This window comes from Carcharodon carcharias, chromosome 23 (assembly GCF_017639515.1).
Source record: "Carcharodon carcharias isolate sCarCar2 chromosome 23, sCarCar2.pri, whole genome shotgun sequence".
NCBI lineage: Eukaryota > Metazoa > Chordata > Chondrichthyes > Lamniformes > Lamnidae > Carcharodon > Carcharodon carcharias.
Genome location: NC_054489.1, coordinates 33,620,972 through 33,641,779, shown reverse-complemented (window position 1 = coordinate 33,641,779; position 20,808 = coordinate 33,620,972). Strand labels below are relative to the sequence as shown.

At 41.0% G+C, this 20,808-nt stretch overlaps 1 protein-coding gene across 1 annotated transcript in view; it reads left to right on the top strand.

Moving 5' to 3' along the window:
- The window catches only part of adam11 (ADAM metallopeptidase domain 11), a 172,152-nt gene that overhangs the window by 132,290 nt on the left and 19,054 nt on the right, over positions 1–20,808 (top strand). The window contains exons 16-18 of the mRNA XM_041173265.1: positions 6,553–6,652; positions 15,152–15,223; positions 18,383–18,475. Of these exons, the coding sequence (XP_041029199.1) occupies positions 6,553–6,652; positions 15,152–15,223; positions 18,383–18,475 (265 nt within the window). The remainder of the gene's footprint in view (positions 1–6,552; positions 6,653–15,151; positions 15,224–18,382; positions 18,476–20,808) is intronic.

Here is a 20,808-nt window from a genome sequence, read left to right as displayed (position 1 = left end):
TTTAAAAAGGTGACATAATAAAATGTCATAATTAGATGCTGTGAGGTAAGTTAAGTTGGTTTTTAATTCAACAATTGATGATAGGGCTCTGTCCTTAAAAGGTAAATGGCCATTAAATTGCCCAGCATTGTAAAAATGTTCACATTCAATAGAGTACTTTATTCAGTTGAAAAAGGACTCTTCTGCATTGGACAGTATTGAGAATCACATTTCAATGACACATTAAAGAACAAACTTGTTCTTTGGTCTTTGCATTGATTCACAATCCAGCCATCTGTTAAGCCTTTGAAAAAACTGAATAGATGGCTGCCTTCTTTGACTCCTCAACTGTTAGTTCAGAAAACTTCAAAGGTTTTAATGTATGCAGCTCTGGATATTTTGTTAACACAGTTGCACAATGGAATCTCATTATGAATGCATGGCCAAGATGCAAAATCACTAATGCTGGGGTTCCCAAGGGGTCACAAGTTGCTCTTCCACTGAAGTAGCATTGGCGACTATGGAGAGGAGATAACCCAGTCTGGAGGTTGTAGTGGGACAGCCCTGGACCCACTAGATTGATGCTTCCAAACAGCAAGAGGTGGACAGTGAGCCCAAAGCACCCAATAACATCAGAGATCACTTTTCGTAGTTGAGCTCATGTGGACCAGGGATGTTTGTGTGCTGACTTTGTGCAGGCGGAAGCCACCAAGTGTAACTCAGCCACTGATTGAGTGCAGGAACTTTGGAGGTTATGCAGCTGAGCCAGGAAGGTGAGTGGTGGCTTCAAACTTTAATGTGTTTCTGCTCCAGTCTGCCTACTGTACAGTGTCCTTACCCCAGGAAAGCGACTCTTCATAGACACCGGCAACTAGACCCAAAGTGGGGGAGGGAAGAGGGGCTGGTAAATGAGTGAATGACGGGGGGTTGAGGGAGTGTCATGAAAATATAATAATTTTCATAATATTATTGTGATTTATTGTAAAGATAGGTTAATAGTGGGGTTTGGATTAGTTTTTCTGTGTGTAGTTGTGTGTAATTGAATTGAAGACAGCTAGTCTGGAACTTTTGAGTTATCAAAAGGGAAGCTAGGTTTGAAATGTTAAAATGTAAACATGATTGAAGTTTTAGAATGTGAGGTGTGAGGAATATTTACAATTTTAGATAAACCAGAGGAGTAAATTTCAAAGAGATGGTAAGGTGTTACACCTGGTCATAAGAGGCTAAGCCAAACAGTGTGTTTCTTTTTATATGGGTAACATGGGTACTATGAAAGATTTATATTATGAGAAAGGTAAAGTTGCAAAGACGTATTGAAACAATGGAATTTGCATTGGAAAGGGAGAAACATGTATAAAGGATTTGAGATTATGCATAAAGAGTAGGAATTCTAAGATCTAACAAGTGTGAAAAGCCTCCAGCCTCTGTGCATCAAATTGTGGTCTACAAGAACCAAAGCTAAGAAAACTCACTGTGAATATCACTGTCAAGAAATCGTGTACTTTGCCTGGGTCTGTCTAAATCAATGTTGTTTTTACTGCTCCCTTAATGGAGATGTAATTGGGAGTCAAATTAATTAGGGGAACTAAGGGTTATCATTGTAATAATTTATAGACCTATGTATGTGCTTAAATCCTTCCTTCTGTTAAATGTTTAATTTAGTTTTGTAAAAAATCTCTAAGACCCGGTGGATTTATAATGACTGAACTCCAGGCACGCATCTTGAAATAAAATACAAATTGCAAAAACAGTTGTTTCAAGTTTCCCTTTGGGTGTTGAGCAGCTTAGCATTTACCATCCACTGTGCCATAACAGGGAAGTTTGGAAGAGGGACTGCTGAGTGAGTGTCAGTGAGGAAAATTGGGAATAAGGGCTGCTGAATGAGTGGAAAAGAGATTGAGAAGAGAGGCTGCTGAATTTGGAGAAGAGGTTTGGGAAGAGAGATTGCTGAGTGAGTGATTGTGTGGAGGGAGGGGCGTTGGGAAGTGGGACTGGTGTATATATTGTGGGGAGGGGGCAGAGGGGTTGGGAAGAGAGGCGTGTATGGCGGAGGTGGGGGGAGAGGGGCTGATTACAATTTGTGTATAGAAGTAGGAAGAGAGAGGCTTCACTGAGTCTTCTGTCACCAGGGAATATGGAGAGCTTAGCTGAAACCTACGGAAATACATAAAATAATAACATTTTTACAAAGTATTTTACGAACTCAGATTTTCATATTTATTTGATGTGTATTATAAATCAACATATAATAATACAAACTTTAATAATTATATACTGAAAGTTACCATGCTGTTTTATTTGCTGTTTTGCTTTTGCTGGTGCCTGGGTCATGTTAATTTTCAAGTGTTTCACATTTCAAGTGTTTTCAATGTTTCACATTGAAAAATAGTGTGTGATACATTGTCATGAGAGGAATAAGTTTTTGTTTAAGTAGAGTTTAAGTGGATGTTTGTTTATTTTGACAGTCTCATGATCATCTCAAAGACTTCCCAGTGTTATTATTGGGCTCATGAGTTCTGTACATAGTGGATACTAGGTGAGTGGGTATGGAGGGGTATTGGGCATATGGAGGGGACATGATGGGTCTGGAGCAGGAATGAGGGTCTGGAGAGGGAATAAGCGTCTTGAGGGAGCATAGCGGATTTGGGGCATGGTAGGCATGGAGAAGGCATCTGGGATATAGAGGGGTTATGGGTGGGTGGGAGAGATGATGGGGTTCAAGGGTGTTTAGGGCTAGGGGACCTAACACTTATGCACGGAATGGAGGCGGGCCTTATAACTTACTCACCTCAACATCTGCCTGCCTCTGTTCCTGCGTTGGGCCTGTTTCGGGAAAGTGGCGATCCCTACTCGCACCTGACCCCAGCTCCGTGCAAGAAAAATAATGTGAGCATACGAGTTTGAAGCAAGAGGCAGAAACACGACATTGGGAAACAGCCCGATTCACAATTCCTGCCTCAAAGGGGAAAAACCCAGCCCCCAGTCTGCTAATCTGTTCTGTACTTCCTCTTTGAATATACGACACACAAAATTTGGAGACGCAGGCAAAAACCAGCCGGTCTGTCGAGCTGTTCATGGTTGGAGCATCACAAACTAGACACTGCACACCTCACACCTTCAGCCACCAAGTCTAATGAACACATAAACTGTAAGAGGCAAAAAAAGAAAAAAACCCAGGATCAGTAGAGGGAAGAGAGCAGTGGAAAATTCTCTCTGACCTCCTCCCAGTCCAGGATATCTCAGGGATCACGTTTTATCGAGAAAAGACACTTGCCATCTATGTGATGTGATTTCTGACCTATATGAAGATCTTTGTTGTATTGAAGTTTTATATATTGGGATGCTACTGTAAATTCTTGCAGTAATGGCCTTGCATCTTCATTTGCGTCACTGCACTCTCTTACATTACCGATGGAGCAAACCATTTCAAAAGACAATTCACCAGAGGACAGCGTCCTCTCAGATGAAAGAAGTAATTTAAAACAATACTTTGGGATGTAATGTAGTTTTTCTGTTAAGTGCTGTATCAGATAAATAGGGAATATTTATTTTGATGAATGAAGCTCCTGTGGATGACAAAGATTCTATTCACAAGTATGGCTTGTACTAGCTTGTGGTTGAAGTAATTCTTTAGATCCTGTTTTATTTAAGTGCGTACCATTTTCTCAGTGTAGGTTGCTATAAATCACAGACATGGACATGCTAAATTTGGTTAAGCTTTGATATGCCACTCAGCGCCCTACCTTGTAAGATGTGTTTCCTGAATTATGATTAAGTGGCATAATATAACCCATCATCCAGCTCACAAAAGCTCCAAAGTGCATCTGCCTTGTGTTGGTACAAAGTTTTAAGGTAAAAACATCTATTATCCTGAATAGTAGGGTATTGTTTGAGAAGATTATGCAGTATTATGGAAAAAAAATAATTGGAATTGCTATAAATAGTTTGATGGCATCTGAAAATTTTCAGAATTCAGGTTAGACAAGGAAATGCAATGCCATTTGGGTTGCCTTTATTGGCAGCTCACTAACTCTCCTCTCAGCAATATTTGTGACCAAATGCTGAAGATGGTTATACAAGCTTCCTGTGTCTGTTATTTTAATGGAGTACTAAAGCGATTGCCAGCATTGCAGCCAGAAGAATATGACATGAACGTGTAACATGCAGGCCTGTTAAAGTCACTAATAGTCATTACTGGCTTTGTAGAATCAAGGGCTGTTGTGGTAAAATATCAGTTCCAGATTTGAAGAAGAAACCAAAAACACCATGAAGTAATTGATAGTTCTCCTGCATTGTCACACTGGGATATCTTTGCCACACTCTTCTCCATCCAGTCAGGCAATATTTATTCCATGCATTATGAGCACCATTTGACTGTTAAAATATTAACTTGCCTGATTACACGGATCTCCATCATGTGGGCATGCTCCTGACCCTTAACACCTGGGAGATTTAATAGAATTTAGCCAATTGAAGATGAATGGATGCATATGGTGATAAAAGTAATCTTTACAAAGGCTAACTTAATGTACATATTTCAGCCATTGCAAAAGCTATTTGCTAACAAAAATGCCTGGCACCTGATGACTGACATAATATACAGGGAGGCAAAAAGGCAATTGGGCTTCAGCCTACTGATGGAGCGGTGATGAATTTCAACCCGAGAGCAGCAGGAGAGTGCAGTGAGGTGTATGTCCCTGCTTATCCCTGCAGGACATACCTGCCATAGGTAACATGCTTGGAAGAAAGTGGAGGAACAGAACTTGAAGGATGCAGCTGAACTTTACTGTCCCTGGCAAGTCCATCCCTCTGCATGCTAACTGCAGATATCATAACTCCTGATGTAACAGTCATAAAGTGCTGCTACTCGTCTTACTGTGGTTTGCTTTGAATGCATTTCCATAGATAACACACATTGACCATCCTGGTCCCCCATTTAACATGGGTGGGACATGACAGGCGTAAATATTAAGGAATCACATAAATGTCTAAATGATGTCATCGGGTTCTAATTTTAATATATTTATCTGGAAATTAGCAAGCGCAGCAGATTGGAAAATTGGACTGGGCACCAAATTGACAGAAACCTGACATAATGGATCCCCACCCATTTGTCCAATATTATACCCTGTTAATGCCAATTAATTGAAAGCAATCAGTTGGAAAGTATGTTCTGTTCCGTTTGTTTGCAAATGATTAGAGATATCCTCTGCATTAAATTTGGGGTACCTTGAAAAACATTTATTCAAATGTTGCCGTCTTGTGCATGTGGGGGTCATTTTTGCCTTCCTGTAAATACCAATATCCTATGCCGTCCTCCTCAGTTGTGGTTTTGAAGACCCAACACCCCCTTCAGTACTTCACTGACATGTCCAATCTTCACATTTGAATCTGGATAGTGAGTGTTATCAGTTTATTGATTGGTGAGAGCATCAAAGCTGAACCCAAGCTCATCCTTATCCAGCATTCACGCATTAATTTTCCAGCAGGATTTGCTGATCAGCGGTAAACATGCTGAAACGGTGATGATTTTTTTTCCACTCCTAGCCCAAGGGGTGCTGAGGTCAGTTGTCGCACCCTTCCTGTTTCCATAACTCAGGCCAGAGCCCCAGGTTCATGTCGCTGCACGTGCAGCATCTACAGGACAGAGACTGGAAAAATCAGCTGGAATTCCCACTCAAGGATGCTTTACAATGGCTCCTCTGGGAAGTGTGCATGAGTGGATGGGTTGAGGACATTACCAGACTCTGCTGTGATCTTGACTTCAATAGCCCTCCCATAGAGTCAAAGACTGGCACATGATGTATGGCCATTTAGTTGAAGTGCCAGATGACTGCCAGTGCCTTTCAAAGTGTACAGTATTGTCAAGTGTCTTCTACAGAGGACGCTAAGAAAGGGAAAAAAATTGGCAAACTAAATAAAGGTCAACATGCAGCCTCACATCAGCCAGGTTGCAACAGACATACATGTCTAGAACAACACGTTAATGATGTAAAATATTCCCTAAAAATCTTCAAAAATTACTACACAGCAGTGTCAGCTTTGACTCAGTTGGTAGCACTGTCACCTCTGATTCACGAAGTTCTGAATTCAATCCCTCTTCAGGACTTGAGTTGCTCCTGTGCAGTACTGAGGGTGTGCTGCAGTGTCAGAGGTGCTGTCTCTCGGATGAGATATTAAACCAAGGACCTATCTGCCTACCCAGATGGATATAAATGATACTATTCTGAGGAAGACCAGGTTACTTATCCCCTATGTGCTGGCCAATATTTATCCCCCAATCAACATCACAAAAACAGATTACATGATAATTATCACATTACTGATTGTGGGAGTTTGCTGTGTGCAAATTGGCTACCGTGTTTCCTGAGCTCATTGCCCACACTTCAGAAGTATGTCATTATCTGTAAAGTTCTTTGAGACATCCGGTGGTTGTGAAAAGTACTATATAAATGAAAGCCTTTCTCTTTCTGCTTCAGCCTTTGACAGGACACTATCAAATTGAAGAAAATGGCAGATTTCAATAATAATGTGCTGCAGTTCTTTCATCCATGTTCCTGTTTGTTCCACTAGATATTATCTTCCTCAAAAATTTTCAAGATGCAGCATTAATGAATATAAACAGTTTCTACAGGCTGGTGGTGGCATCTGCCTTTTCAATAAGCCTCACAAGGTAAGCCCTTAGATAAACTTTCAACATACTTTGAGTGGCGTGTGGCTTGCAACTTCTTTTTGGGGGGGGTTGTGGGAATATTTTGTGTTTGTTAACCTCATCAGTGCTAAGGAAAGAACATTTTACTTTTTGTATCCCATATGTACTTCAGTCACCCACAGGTCAGTTATATCAGATTGGATTCAGTGTAGCATCACCTTCGTTCATCACTGTATATGGGACCACGCTGTGTGAAAACTGACTGCAGTGTTTGCTTACATTATAATGGTAGTTCAAAAAGTAATCTAATAATGGTAAGCACATTGTGATACCCTGAGGATATGCTAACATATGTAAAAGCTAATTATCTCTTTCCTTCCTTTAGATGAGCTGTAATTTCCTTTAGTTACCCCCACCACTGAAGGTGGGCGGAGGTAATGTTTTCACCCGTGTTTGTTAGTAAAGCTAGCATGCAGGTGCAGCAAGCAATCAGGAGGGCAAATAGTATGTTGGCCCACATCGCAATGGGATTTGAGTAGAGATGTCTTGCTGCAATTGTATAGTGCCTTGGTGAGACTGCAGCTTGAGTGTTGTGTACAGTTTTAGTCTCCTTATCTTAGGAAGGATATACTTTCCTTAGAGGGAGTGCAACAGAAGTTCATCAGATTAATCCCAGTGTTATGGCACAGTGGATGGTAAATGGCGAACTGCTCAAATCCCAGAGGAAAACTTGAAACAGCTGCCACAACTGTTTTGCAATTTGCATTTTATTTCGGGATGCATGCCTCAAATTCAGTAGCAATAAGTCCACCCAGTTTTAGAGGTGTTTTTTACAAAGCTTAATTAATCATTTATTAATGAAAGAAAAGATTTTAAGCACATACACAGGTCCACATATTACTGCTATAATAACTCCTAAATCCCTAATTAACCTGGCTCCCAGTTACAGCTCTGTTAAGGCAACAGTAAAAACAAATAGATTTGAACAGGCAAAGCACACAATACCCTGGACAGTGAGTTTCAAAGTGTTTTCTTAGTGTCAGTCCCTGTAGACAGCGACTTGATGCACAGATGCTGGGGGTTTTTCACACTTGTCTTAGATCTTAGAATGCCTTCCCCCTTACCCCCTTACACATAACCTCATCTCCTTTATACATGTTTCTCCCTTTTAATGCAAATTCCATTGTTCCGATATGTTTTTACAACTTTACTTTTCTCATAACATAAATCTTTTCATGGTACTAATTTTATCAGTAACCTTTGGGAAAAATAGACACACTGTTTGGCTTAGCTTCTTGTGGCTAGGTGTAAGATTTTACCATCCCTTTGAAATTCAAACTAACCTAATTTATCTAAAAATGCAAATGTTCCTCACATCTCACGTTCTAAAATTTCAGCCATGGTTATGTATTTAGCATTTCAAACCTAGTTGCTTGTTGATAACTCAAAACCTGTAGACAAGCTGTCTCCAATTCAATTAAATCCCACACACACATGCACTATCCAAACCCCACTGTTAACTTAGCTTTACAATAAATCACAATAATATTATGAAAATTATTATATTTTCATGATACTAGGGATGGCGGGATTGTCCTATGAGGTGAGATTGAGGAAACTGGGCCTGTATTTTCTAAAGTTTTGAAGAATAAGAGGTGAGCTCAACAAAATTCTTACAGGGCATGACTGTAGATGGTGGATGTAGATGGACATTTCCCCTGGCTGGTGAGTCAAGAACCAGGGGACACAGTCTCAGAATAAGGGGCAGGCCATTTAAGATCGAGGTGAGGGGGAATTCCTTCATTCAGATGGTGGTGAATCTTTTGAATTCTCTATCCAAGAGATGCTCAATCATTGAGCATGTTCAAGACAGAAATTGATAGATTTCTAGATACTAATGACATCAAGGGGAATGGGGATAGCGTGGGAAAGTGGAGTTGAGGTAGATGATCAGCCAATGGCTTACTCCTGTTTGTAAACGATATATCTCAAAAACTAATGGACGCACTTCAACAAAACTTGGTACTTGTAGCATATTGCAAGATCTGAACATTTTGTTATGTTGCCTTCTCTGCTACCTTCTCTAAAGTTAGTTCATTTATGGCTGCCTGCAGCTGAGCAAGTGTTAACCATACACAACAGAAAGATGGTGACGACACTGGGATGGGATTTTCTTTTACATTTCATTTGAGAAATTAAGGACTGAAGAACATTGTGACACATACTTGGAACTCCTAAAGTTGATTTTGAGGAAGTTTGAGCAATGTGAAAGATTGCTCCATGTGGGCATATATTCAGGTACACAATGAGTCAGCTCAGTACATAATTCGAAAAATGGCACTGAAGACATTTTTGGAGACAATGGGGAAATTCAACCTAACAAAGAGGACTGGTGTAATTATGAACTAAGGTTATACATTTGGCAAAAAGTGATTCAATAGGAGATGAGAATAAAGTAAATGTTTTCCACACCATGATGGGGCCAGATGCTTTTTAGATGGTGTCTAATCCGTATTGCCCATGAGACACCAGTTCAGTGGTCTGTTTTGAAATTAGTGAGATTCTGGACTCAATATTGCATGTTAAAGAATGAGTTTGCACTGAGAGTTATATTCTTTGAAAGGAAGCAGTTGCCAAGTAAGACTGTTGCAGATTACATTCTCAAATTAAAGAAACTCTCTTGTCAATGTGAATATGACATGAACTTAGAAATCAATCTTAGAGACACGTTTGTAGGAGGCTCAAAGAACAATAAAACCCAGGTCAAGCTTTTGACTAAAGACAATAAGCTGATGTGGACGGAGGCCTGTGATGAGGCCACATCCTTAGAAATGACAGAATGAGATAGTTACAAATTGCAAGGAAGCTCTTTTCCTGAACCAGCGGCTTGGAGTCATACCTAGCACAAAGGAAGATGGCTACGGTTGTTGGAGGTCAATCATCTCAGCTCCAGGACCTCACTGCAGGGGTTCCTCAGGGTAGTGTCCTCGGCCCAACCATCTTCAGCTGCTTCATCAATGACCTTCCTTCCATCATAAGGTTAGAAGTGGGAATGTTCGCTGATGATTAGGCAATATTCAGCACCATTCACGACTCCTCAGATATTGAAGCAGTCTATGATCAAATGCAGTAAGACCTAGACTATATCCAGGCTTGGGCTGACAAGTGGCAAATAACATGCGCACCACACAAGTGCCAGTCAATGACCATCTCCAACAAGAAAGAATCATCACCCCTTGACATTCAATGGCATTACCATCACTGAATCCCCCACTATCAACATCCTAGGGCTTACCATTGACCAGAAACTGAACTGGACTAGCCATATAAATACTGTGGCTACAGGAGCAGGTCAGAGGCTAGGAATCTGCGGCAAGTAACTCCCCTCCTTAGACCCCAAAGCCTGTCCATCATCTATGAGGCACAAGTCAGGAGTGTGATGGAATACCCTCCACTTGCCTGGATGAGTGCAGTTCCAACAACACTCAAGAAGCTCAACATCATCCAAGACAAAGCATCCTGCTGGATTGGCACTCCATGCACAAACATTCATTCCCTCCACCACCGATGCACAGTGGCAGATGTGTGTACTATCTACAAGATGCACTGCAGGAACTCACCAAGGCTCCTTGGACAATGCCTCCCAAACCCATGACCGCTACCACCTAGAAGGACAGACACATGGGAACACCACCACTTGGAAGTTCCCCTCCAAGCCACTCACTATCCTCACTTGGAAATATAACACCGTTTCTTCACTACCGCTGGGTCAAAATCCTGGAACTCCCTCCCTAACAGCACTATGGTTGTACCTACACCACAGGAACTGCAGCGGTTCAAGAAGGCAGCTCACCACCACCACCTCAAGGGCAATTATGGATGCGCAATAAATGCTGGCCTAACCAGTGATGCCTACATCCCATGAATGAATTAAACAAAGAAAGCCCACCAGATTTCATGAGATCCAGGCCCCACGGCAGCAAGTCAAAGATTTAGATGCTACTGTTGCCATGGGCACCATCATTTAAATGCCCCTATTTCCAGTCAAAGTGCTTTGCCTGTGAGAAAGTCGGTCATCTTCAGATGGTATGAAGGACTGATGGAACAGTGATGCTTCAGGTCAGAGTAAAGCAGTGAGTCACAGTCATGCACCAGCTTGAGCTCGGGATAGAGCTAAGGCTAGCTTAGGAGTCTGGAAATCCTCAATTGTATAAATGACAGTTATGGAAGCAGAAGCTGATGTTATCGAGCAGGAAGATCAAGAGTTGTACTCAGTCAGAGAGCAAGAAAAACACCACATGGAAGATGTGTAAAAGGCTTAAGGTATGATACCAGCATCTACACTAGAAATGAAAGTCAGAGATTCTTCAGCTGTAGCTGCGTCTGTTACCTCACAAAAAGTCCCTAAGTCACATTCCCTTATGCAAAACTGGTGTGATGCAGACTAGTTATTCCAATAACAGTATTGCAGTGTTAGGTAAGGTTAGCATTAGAGTGGAATACAATGATATATTCTATTCCTTACTATTGGTATTAGTAGAAGAGAACAAAGTCTCCCTGATGGGAATGAATTAGTTTAAGAAGATAAGGTTAAACTTGGCTGAGTTATTTACAGTAGAGATCAGGAAGAATACATCTGACATTGAGGAAGTGCCAAGAGTGCACAAAGTGGTCTTTGAGCAAGGAGGACCAAATGACAAAATTAGGCATCACAAGGCCAGTGTACAGCTGACATTTTGCAAGGCTAGGCCAGTATTTGTGGAACTTAGTAAGCAGTAAGTAAAGAGCTGAACAGATTAGAAAGAAAGGGGAAATTAAGATGGTGAAGAGCCGTGGATGGGCCGCAGCCATTGTGGTAGTTCAGAAAGCAGACAGGTCCATTGCAAAGATTAAATAAAGTGATCGAGAATGAAACTTACTAAGTGCCTACCAGTGAAGATTTGTTTTCTAATTTAGGCAATGAATAGGTGTTCAGCAAGATAGATTGGTCAAATGCAAATTTGTAATTAGAATTAACTGACAAGAGCAAGGAACTGCTCACCATTCATACACATAGAAGGTTGTACCAGTACTAAAGGTGACCGTTTGGGGTGTCTACTACTCCTGCAGTATCCCAGAACATCACGGATCAGTACAAAGTGGAACGAAAGGAGTGTGCTGCTTCTTAGATGACATTCTAATTAGCAGTAAGACAGAGAATATTAATCAACTTCAAGAGTATGCTATTAAAGCTAAAATGCACAAATGTTGCTTCATGATGCCAATTGTAATGTAACTAGGTCACCAAATAGATGGTGAAGGTATCCACCAAAAGCGAGAGAAAATTGAGGGGACTTTGAAAGCAAAAAGACCAGAGAACAATGAAGAACTTAGAACATTCATAGGGATTGTTGTCCATTATTCCAAGTTCATCCCTGACTTAGCTAATACATTGGCTCCACTGTATCTACTGCTCAAAGATGGAATAGGTTGGGAGAGGCCAGTGGAGTGTCAGAAAGCATTTGAAAAAATGAAGGTGGTACTGACTAGTGATGCTGTTTCGGACCCACCATGATCCCAAAGAAAGCTTGTTTATTATGCAGTGCCTCATCCCTGGGGTTAGGTGTTATTATCTAACATAATGGAAGACAATGTGGAGAAGCCTGTAGCACATGCTTTACCTACTTTAACAAAGTCAGAGAAAAATTACTCAAGTTGAGAAAGAGGCATTAGCAATCATTTATGGTGTTATCATTTATGATGTTACCAGGTTCCACAAATACTTGCACAGTAGAAAGTTCATTTTGTTAACTGATCACCAAGCCCTTATGACCATTTTTGGTTCAAAGAAGAGAGCACCATCCTTTGCAGCAGCACGGCTTCAGAGATGGATTTTGATTTTGATGGCCCAGCAGTCCGATATTAAATATTGCAAATCAGCAGATCATGCTAATGTGCATGTTCTTTCAAGATTTCCTGCGAAGACTGATTCATTTCTAGCCACTGAGTTACCGGTGAATTACTTTGTATACACAAATGGTATATTAGTGTACACTAGAGAAATTAGTGAAGACGCTCGCAAGGATGTGGTATTCAGTAAAGTGCTCAATTATGTCATGAATGCCTGGCTAAAAGAGTGTGATGATGAGAAATTGCAGCAGTATTTCACACAAAGAAATGAACTGAGTGTATATCGAGGCTGTCTCGTATGGCATTTAAGAGTAATTATTCCACCAAGGTTTGGAGAGAGAGTGTTAGAGGAACTTTATCAAGAACACACAGTGAAAGCAGAAGCAAGAAGCAATTTTTGGTACATAAAGGTAGATACAGATATTGAAGAGTCAGTGGAAAGTTGTGGAGTGTATCTCAGAATGGGAATTGATCCAACCAGGTTCCTTGCATTCCATGATCAAACGCAAGAAAACCATGGAATGAGTATGTGTCAATTCTTTTAAAGCAGAAGGGAAAGAGTACTTTGTTTTGGTCAAGTGAACAAACGTTGAGTCTATGCCCAATACTACAAGTGCCAAAACTACTGAGGTTCTGAGAAACTGGTTTGTAATTTATGCGTTGCTGGAAGTGTTGATGTCAGATTACAGTCCACAGTTTACATCAGAAGAGTTAGAAATATTTCTAAGTAAAAATGGAGTTAGAAACATTTGAATACCACCATATCATCCAGCATTGAATGGTGCTGCAGGAAGAAGTGTACAGATTGTGAAGATGCCTTTGCAGAAGTATTTGCTAGGTGTCAAGCTAGGCAGTAATTTGCATATTTCTCTTTGACACAAGTCAGACAATTTTCTGTTCCCTTACAGAATAACCCCACAGTCTACAACAGGTTGCGCACCTTATGGGTTGGTGTCTAAACACGCTTCCAGGACAAGGTTTATTTTGCTTAACCCTGACCCTAGCAAAGTAAGAGAAAGGCAAGAAAAGTGACGATCAGTCATGCTAAACCAGGCATGAGATTTAGAGAGTTCAATGCTGGTAAGCAGATCATGGTGAAAAAGCACCGAGGTGTTAAAGAGAAGTACGTAATTAGAATTATGGTAAAGAGATTAGGTGCATTCACATATATGGTTAAGATTGGAGAGAGACTCCATCAGTGTCATGTAGATCATTTTCTTGAAAGAGAAAATCTGACAAAGGGAGAGCATGATAAAACTTCTATAATCCAAATTCCTCCAACAATCCCAAGTGAAAGTTAGCTAGTCAACTGTGTCAAACACTGTAGACAGTCCGAGAAGGGATTATTTACCTTTGTCATAGTCATGAAGGATGTCAGCTGTGACTTTGATCAGAGCCATTTCAGTACTGTGGCAGAGACAGAAACTGATTAGAGGGATTCAAAAATGAGATCCAGGAAAGATGGGCACATATTTAGGAGGCGACAACATAATTAAGAACATTCTGGAAAGGAAAAGGAGATTGGAGATGGGGCTAGTTTGCAAGGACTGATGTGTCAATGGTTAGCTTTTTTGAGGAGAGAGATGATGAGGGCAGATTTGTCAGTACCTGAGGAGGTAGAACCATTAACAATATCAACTACTGTGGGAGTCAGGAATGGGAACTTGGGTGCAATGTATTCTCTAAGCTGCATGGATCAATATTAAGGGGATCGCTGAGTGCAAAACGCTGCATGCACAACAAATGGAAGTTAAAAGGGAACATTGGGTGGTCAGTAGTTTAGTGAAAATAGGATCAAGGGTGGTGAATGTCATATACAATATGAACTCGGAGAGCACAGCATAGGAGATAAGAGAGAAACTAGAGGAAGATGCAAATTCAGGCCTAGGGCAGGGGGTAATCTTTGAGGAAGTTTGGCCCACTGGGCTAGGGGAAAAGAGGGAATTGGCAGTGACCACCTATCAAATCATCTCAATTTTATTGACAAAGATTTTATTGACAGTCCATGATCTGCTCACACTTATTGTCAGAGGGGAGAGTGGTTTTAGAAGCTATGATGGTGATAGATGGACACAGCATTAGATGAGCGTTGTCTACAAAAAAGGTCAGTAGTTTGCCATTTTTAGTCAGTCAGGGCAATGAATAGGGTCAATGGGGAGTGATAGGAATCTGTGTTTTAAGACAACTTAACTGATCTCAACAATGTGACTGTTTGACTTGACAGAAAATTCAGTGTTGGTATTTAACATTATATTAGATTTTATTAATGATAGTCATCATACCAGCTGTGTTCACCAATCTTTCTGAGATCTTGATGGGGCTCCAGCTTATCAGAAGAACAAAAGGGGAAGAATAATAGATGGGCTGAAGTTCCATTCCATCCAAAATCTCCAAAATCCCACTCCCCCTCTCCCCCTGACCTGTTCAAACCAGCTCCAATTATTTCTGGATGAATAGTTTTACATTGTACAACATATCGGAGCATGTTTTATTCAGTAGATGATTTTTAGAAACACATTAACACTGGGGGGGGTGGGGGGGAAGCACTTGTTAGACCCTATGTTAATGAAATTTGATGGTAATTTCCATTAGTTACAAGTCTAAAAATGAATCTTTCAACAATTTCCACAGCTGGTTGATCCTCAAGAATGTGGAAATGGATATGTGGAAATGGGAGAAGAGTGTGATTGTGGTACTGCAGCTGTGAGTAGCGCTTATTCTGTGTGAAATGCCATGTACATGATTTCATATTGTACCAAAGGGAGCTTGCTGTCATATTACATGAAATGTGTTTTTCCCTTCATGTTATTTGTAAAGAAACAAAGGGTTGCCTTTAAAGAGGAGATGACTTGGGTACAGTCAAGGTACATTTCCATGAGGTGGACTGTTAGGCCAAACCAAGCCAGAGCCCCCTGGATGACTAAAGAGATGAAGAGTAAGCTGAAGCAGAAAAAGGATATGGGCAACAGATGTCATGTTGACAATGCAACTGAAAACAAGGCTGAATGCAGGAAGTTCAAAGGCGAAGTGATAAAAGTAATGAGAGCAAAGGGAAAGTATGAGAAGAGACTGGCAACGAACATAGAAGTGAATCAAAGTCTTCTGTAGGCATATGAATATTAAAAGTAAAATGAGTAGTAAAATGAGGGATGGGCTGAACTGGAACCAATAAGGGGATTTATGGATAGAGGCAGAGAGCATGGCTGAGTTACTGAATGGGTACTTTGCATCTGTCTTTGCCAAGGAAAAAGATGCTGCCAAAGACATAGTGAAAGAGAAGGTAGAGATGTTGGATGGGCTAAAAATTGTTAGAAATGATGTGTTAGAAAGACTGATTGCACTTAACGTTAATAAGTCACCAGGACCAAATGGGATACATCCAAGAATACTGAGGGAAGTATGGGTAGAAGCTGTAGAAGCACAGGTCATAATATTTCAGTTTTCGTTAGAAATAGGAATGGTGCCAGAGGACTGGAGAATTGCATATGTTACACCCTTGTTCAAAAAGTAGTGTAATGATAAACCCAGCAACTACAGGCCAGTCAGTTTAACCTTAGCAGTATGAAAGGCTTTAGGAACAATAATACAAGATAAAATAAAGAGTCACTTGGGAAAGTGTGGATTAATTAAGGAAAGCCAGCACAGATTTGTTAATGTTAAATCATATGTAACTTACTTTCTGGAGTTTTTTGATGAGGTAACAGAAAGATGTGATGTGAGTATTGCAGTTGATGTGGTGTACATGGACTTCCAAAAGGCATTTGATAAAGTGCCACATTAACAGACTTGTTGGCAAAGCCAAACCCCATGGAATAAAAGCAACACTAGGAGCATGGATATGAAGTTGGCTGAAAGACAGGAAGCAGAGAGTAGTGGCAAACAGTTGCTGTTTGGACTGGATGTAGGTATACAGTGGGGTTTCCCAGAGGTCAGTACTAGGACAACTGTTTTTCTTAATGTACATTACTGACCTAGACTTAGGTGTGAAGGCACAATTTCAGTACTGTGACCTGTGATAAACTTCAAGAGGACAAAGAATGGGTGGGCACAAATTTAATGCAAAGAAGGGTGAAGTGATACATTTTAGTAGGAAGAACGAGGAGCGACAATATGAAACAAAGGATACAATTCTAAAAGGAGCACAGTAACATAAAGACCCAGGGTATATGTGCACAAATTGTGAAGATGACAGGGCAGGTTATGAAAGTGGTTAATAAGGCATATGGGACCCTGGCCTTCATAAATAGAAGCATAGAGTACAAAAAGCAAGGAAGTTATGATGAACCTTTATGGAACACTGATTTGGCCTTATTTGGAGTATTGTCTCCAATTCCGGGCGCCACATTTTAGGAAGGATATGAAGGCATTTAAGAGGGTGCCATACAGATTTACAAGAAAGGTTCCAAGAATGAGGAAAAGTTGATGGCATGGATAGATTGGAGAAGCTGGGACTGTTGTCCTTAGAGAAGAAAAGGTTGAGAGGATATTTGTTAGAGGTGTTCAAAATCATGAGGGGTTTGGACAGAGTGTATATGGAGAAACTGTTCCCATCGGCAGAAGGGTTGAGAACCAGAGAACATCGATTTAAGATGATTGGCAAAAGCAGATACATAAGGAAAAATATTTTTGTGTAGTAGGTGATGAGGATCAATGCACTGCCTAACAATATGGTGAAGCAGAATTCAAATGTGGCTTTCAAAAGGAAATTTGATAATGATCTGAAGAGGCAAATTTTGCAGGGCTATCGGTAAAGGGCAGGGGTGTGGTACTAACTGAGTTGCCCTTGCAAAGGGCTGACATGGATGCAAAAGGCTAAATGGCCTCCTTTTGTTCCATAACTGTTCTATAATTCTAATGCTGCCAGTTTTATTAAGAAAATGTTGGGTAGAAATCAAACTGCCAACTTGGATTTTATACAGATTTAACAACAAGCACTGAACATCGTGCAGCAGCTACAGTAATGGGGCTGTTGGGAATTGCTATACCAAACCATTTCTAGAAGGAGGACAAAATGGAAAAAGTTAAACTGGGAGGAAGATGGTTGCACTTATCCCATCCACTACTTCATCACCAATTTTGCACATGTGTATCAGAGAGGAGAGCTGCTTTAATCCAGAGACGCTAGAGTGCTTACATGTGGCCAGACCCTTCACTCTCGATATGTTCTTGCTGAATGACATTATGTCCTGAGAGGCCCTTGTGATATTGGTACTGGGAATTCATCCAATTGGTGTCTGTCAAGCCACACAAGAACTTTTTATTACGCTTGCACTGATTGTAACTCATAAATTTCACAAAGCAGTTTTCATTGTTGGTGTCTGAAGGGTTAGTTTGAGGATGCACTATTGCACCCTGATTTCCAACCTAGGCCTCCCAGTGAGGTGCGACTGTGCAGGCAGTGCAGATTTGATTCTCATGGAAAAACAGCCCCAGTTTTCTATCCAATAATTAAAGTAGGCAAAAAGTCAGACGCAGCAGGCCCATGATTTCTGAATCAATAGTCTCTGCTCCTTACTGGGAAGGGCCAATTTAAAAATCAGCCCTTGATTTTGACATCTCTGTACCTAATACTATAAACAATTTACTTTCTTTGTGCCAGTTAAATGCAACATTTATGCACTACTTCACGCCTCAGTTGGCTGGGTTCATTGTTGTGTTGAATGATTTTAGCAAAGCTCACCCTCAGTTGTCACCTGCACCAATTTCTACCCTTGCAGAATCAAACTTGGCAAGTTGAACAGGTTAAATTAAATAAATCTGCAATAAGTCTGATTTTGGTTAAGTATATAGTTGAGAAAGCACTTCTATTAAACTAGAGGCCACTATATATGCATAGATGATGAGTTAATTTATTTCATGTAGGAATGCGACAAAGTTGGTGGTAAGTGCTGCAAGAAGTGTACTCTAACCCACAATGCGATGTGCAGTGATGGACTATGCTGTCGAGGTTGTCAGGTAAGATGGTTGCTGTGTCAATACAACTCAGTCTAACAGGCAATTATTTAATAGACCTACTGAGAATGTTTTAGTCTCCTTTTACCCATGATTCTCTTCTTGGAGCACAGTCTGAATAAACAGGGTGAAGATCTGTTCTAGATAACCGCAAATAGTGGGGGATATGGTGGTGTTGTAATCTCACTAGACTAGTGATTCAGAGGCATAGGCTAATGTTCTGAGGGCACAGGTTCAATCCCACAATGGCAGCTGGTGGTATTTAAATTAAATTAATAAAAAATCAGGAATTGAAAGTTAGTGTGTGATGGTGAACATAAAATTATCATCGATTGTTGGTTCACTAGTCCCCTTTAGGGGATGAAAACTGCCCCCGTCTTTACCTGGTCTGGCCTACATGTGGTTGATTCTTAATTGCCCTCTGAAATGGCTGAGCAAGCCACTCAGTTCAAAGACTGAGCAGAGAGGGGCAGCAAATGCTGGCCTTGTCAGCGATGCCCATGTCCCATGAAAAAAAGTCATGTTTCATGCAATTGGACATTCTGATTCAAGTTCCTGGTAAATTAGTTGTTAGCATTAAACTATGCTACAGTACAAAATAACTAGCAGTAGTTCCATGGTTAAATCAACTGTAAGCAGAGAACATTCTGGTAAAAAATCATGCTAATCCAGAAGAGGGCAGGCTGGTCTGGGTTTTGAGTCTTGCCTGTGCCAATTCTTTGCAGGAGCCATTCGATGAGTCTCTTTCCCCAGCTCTTTTTCCACATCCTTACGAAGACTCTGCGCAGTTGAATCTTGGCAAACATGAACTTTCAATCAGGAAATGTTTGATAATTGTATCTATCCCAAACCAAAAGGGGCTATATGAATTATAATGTCACATGGAGGGCTTTTTAAGTAAGATACACCGTGTAAAGCATGTGCTAAGCTATTTTAACGTTTGTCACCACCTGCCCCTCAATTCTTGGATGGCGTCTAAACAGGGTCATGGGTTGCTGAAGGTCTTCATGTGACTGAACAGGCCAATTCTTGACACGCAGTTCTTTAGGTACATGGGGTAGGATGTCCGAGGTAGTAGGACCAGAAGTACAGGATTTGCTTCCTTTTCTCTAATTCTCTGCTGCTGCTCTGCCTCATTGTGACTCAAAGCGCAATGCAGTTTGATGAACAAATTGTCACCATTCTGAACACTTGATAGCTAACTCCTTCTAGTCACTGATATCAATGTGCTACACTTCAAGGAGTGCTTCAGAGTGTCTTTGAAGCAGTTTCTTTGTCCTTGCCTGGAATGTTGGCCTCTTGATTGGTGAGGAAACAGGACCCAGCAGGGAGACAATTTTCAGCCATTCAGACACTATGTCCAGTTCTTCGAAGTTGACTTTGCAGGAGGTTGGCGTCAAGGACACTGGCATTTGTTCGACACTCCTCCCATTGAATCCAGAGGGTGCAGAGGAGACATTGCCGATGGAATTTCTCTCGTGCTTTTGTGTGTCACTGATACACAATCCAAGTCTCACTCTGGTACAGGAGTGCGGTGACGATAACTGCTCTGTACACTAGGGCTTTTGTTGACTTGCAAATGTCTTTGTTGCAAACACTTGCTGCTGTTGTTCGTAGAAGGCTGAGCTGGCACAGCTGATCTGGTGTTGGATCTCCTCATCAATGGAGGCTGCCAAGATATAGGAAATCTCAACATACTCCAGAGTCCCTCCTTCAACATATGTGGGGAGTGGAATATTTGGCTGACCAGGGATGGGTTGATATTAATTTTGTTTTGGCAATATCCAAGGATAGAGTTTCTTGTATGCAGAATTGAAGATATTAAGAATGGCTTGCAAACTTGGTGCAGAGTGGGCAACAACTCTACAGTCATCTGCAAATTGGAGATCAAAAATATCTATGGTGGCCAGTTTAGTTCTGTTACAGAGGTGACTGAGGTTAAGAGTTTTCCATTTAGATAGTATTTAATACTGACACCAGAGGGTAGTTGATCTTTGATGAGGTGAATATTCACTGTCGGGTAAATTGTAAATTGTATAGGGGCTATCACACAGCTTTGCTTGACACCTGGCCCGGATTTTGAAGGTGTCTGTTTCAGATCTCCCACTCAAGACAGTTGTAGTAATGTCATCGTGAAGCAGTTGCAATATTGCACTGAAGTTTCTTGGCCATCCAGATCTTGGAGCACATTCCACAGAGCCTTGCGATTTACTGAGCCAAATGCTTTGGTCAGATTGAAGAATGCAATGTAGAGTTCCTGGTGCTGTGTTGGAGGTTCCTCTGGAAGGATTTCCTCAGCCACAAGAAGGAAGCGGTTTAAGATTTTCCCTGCTACA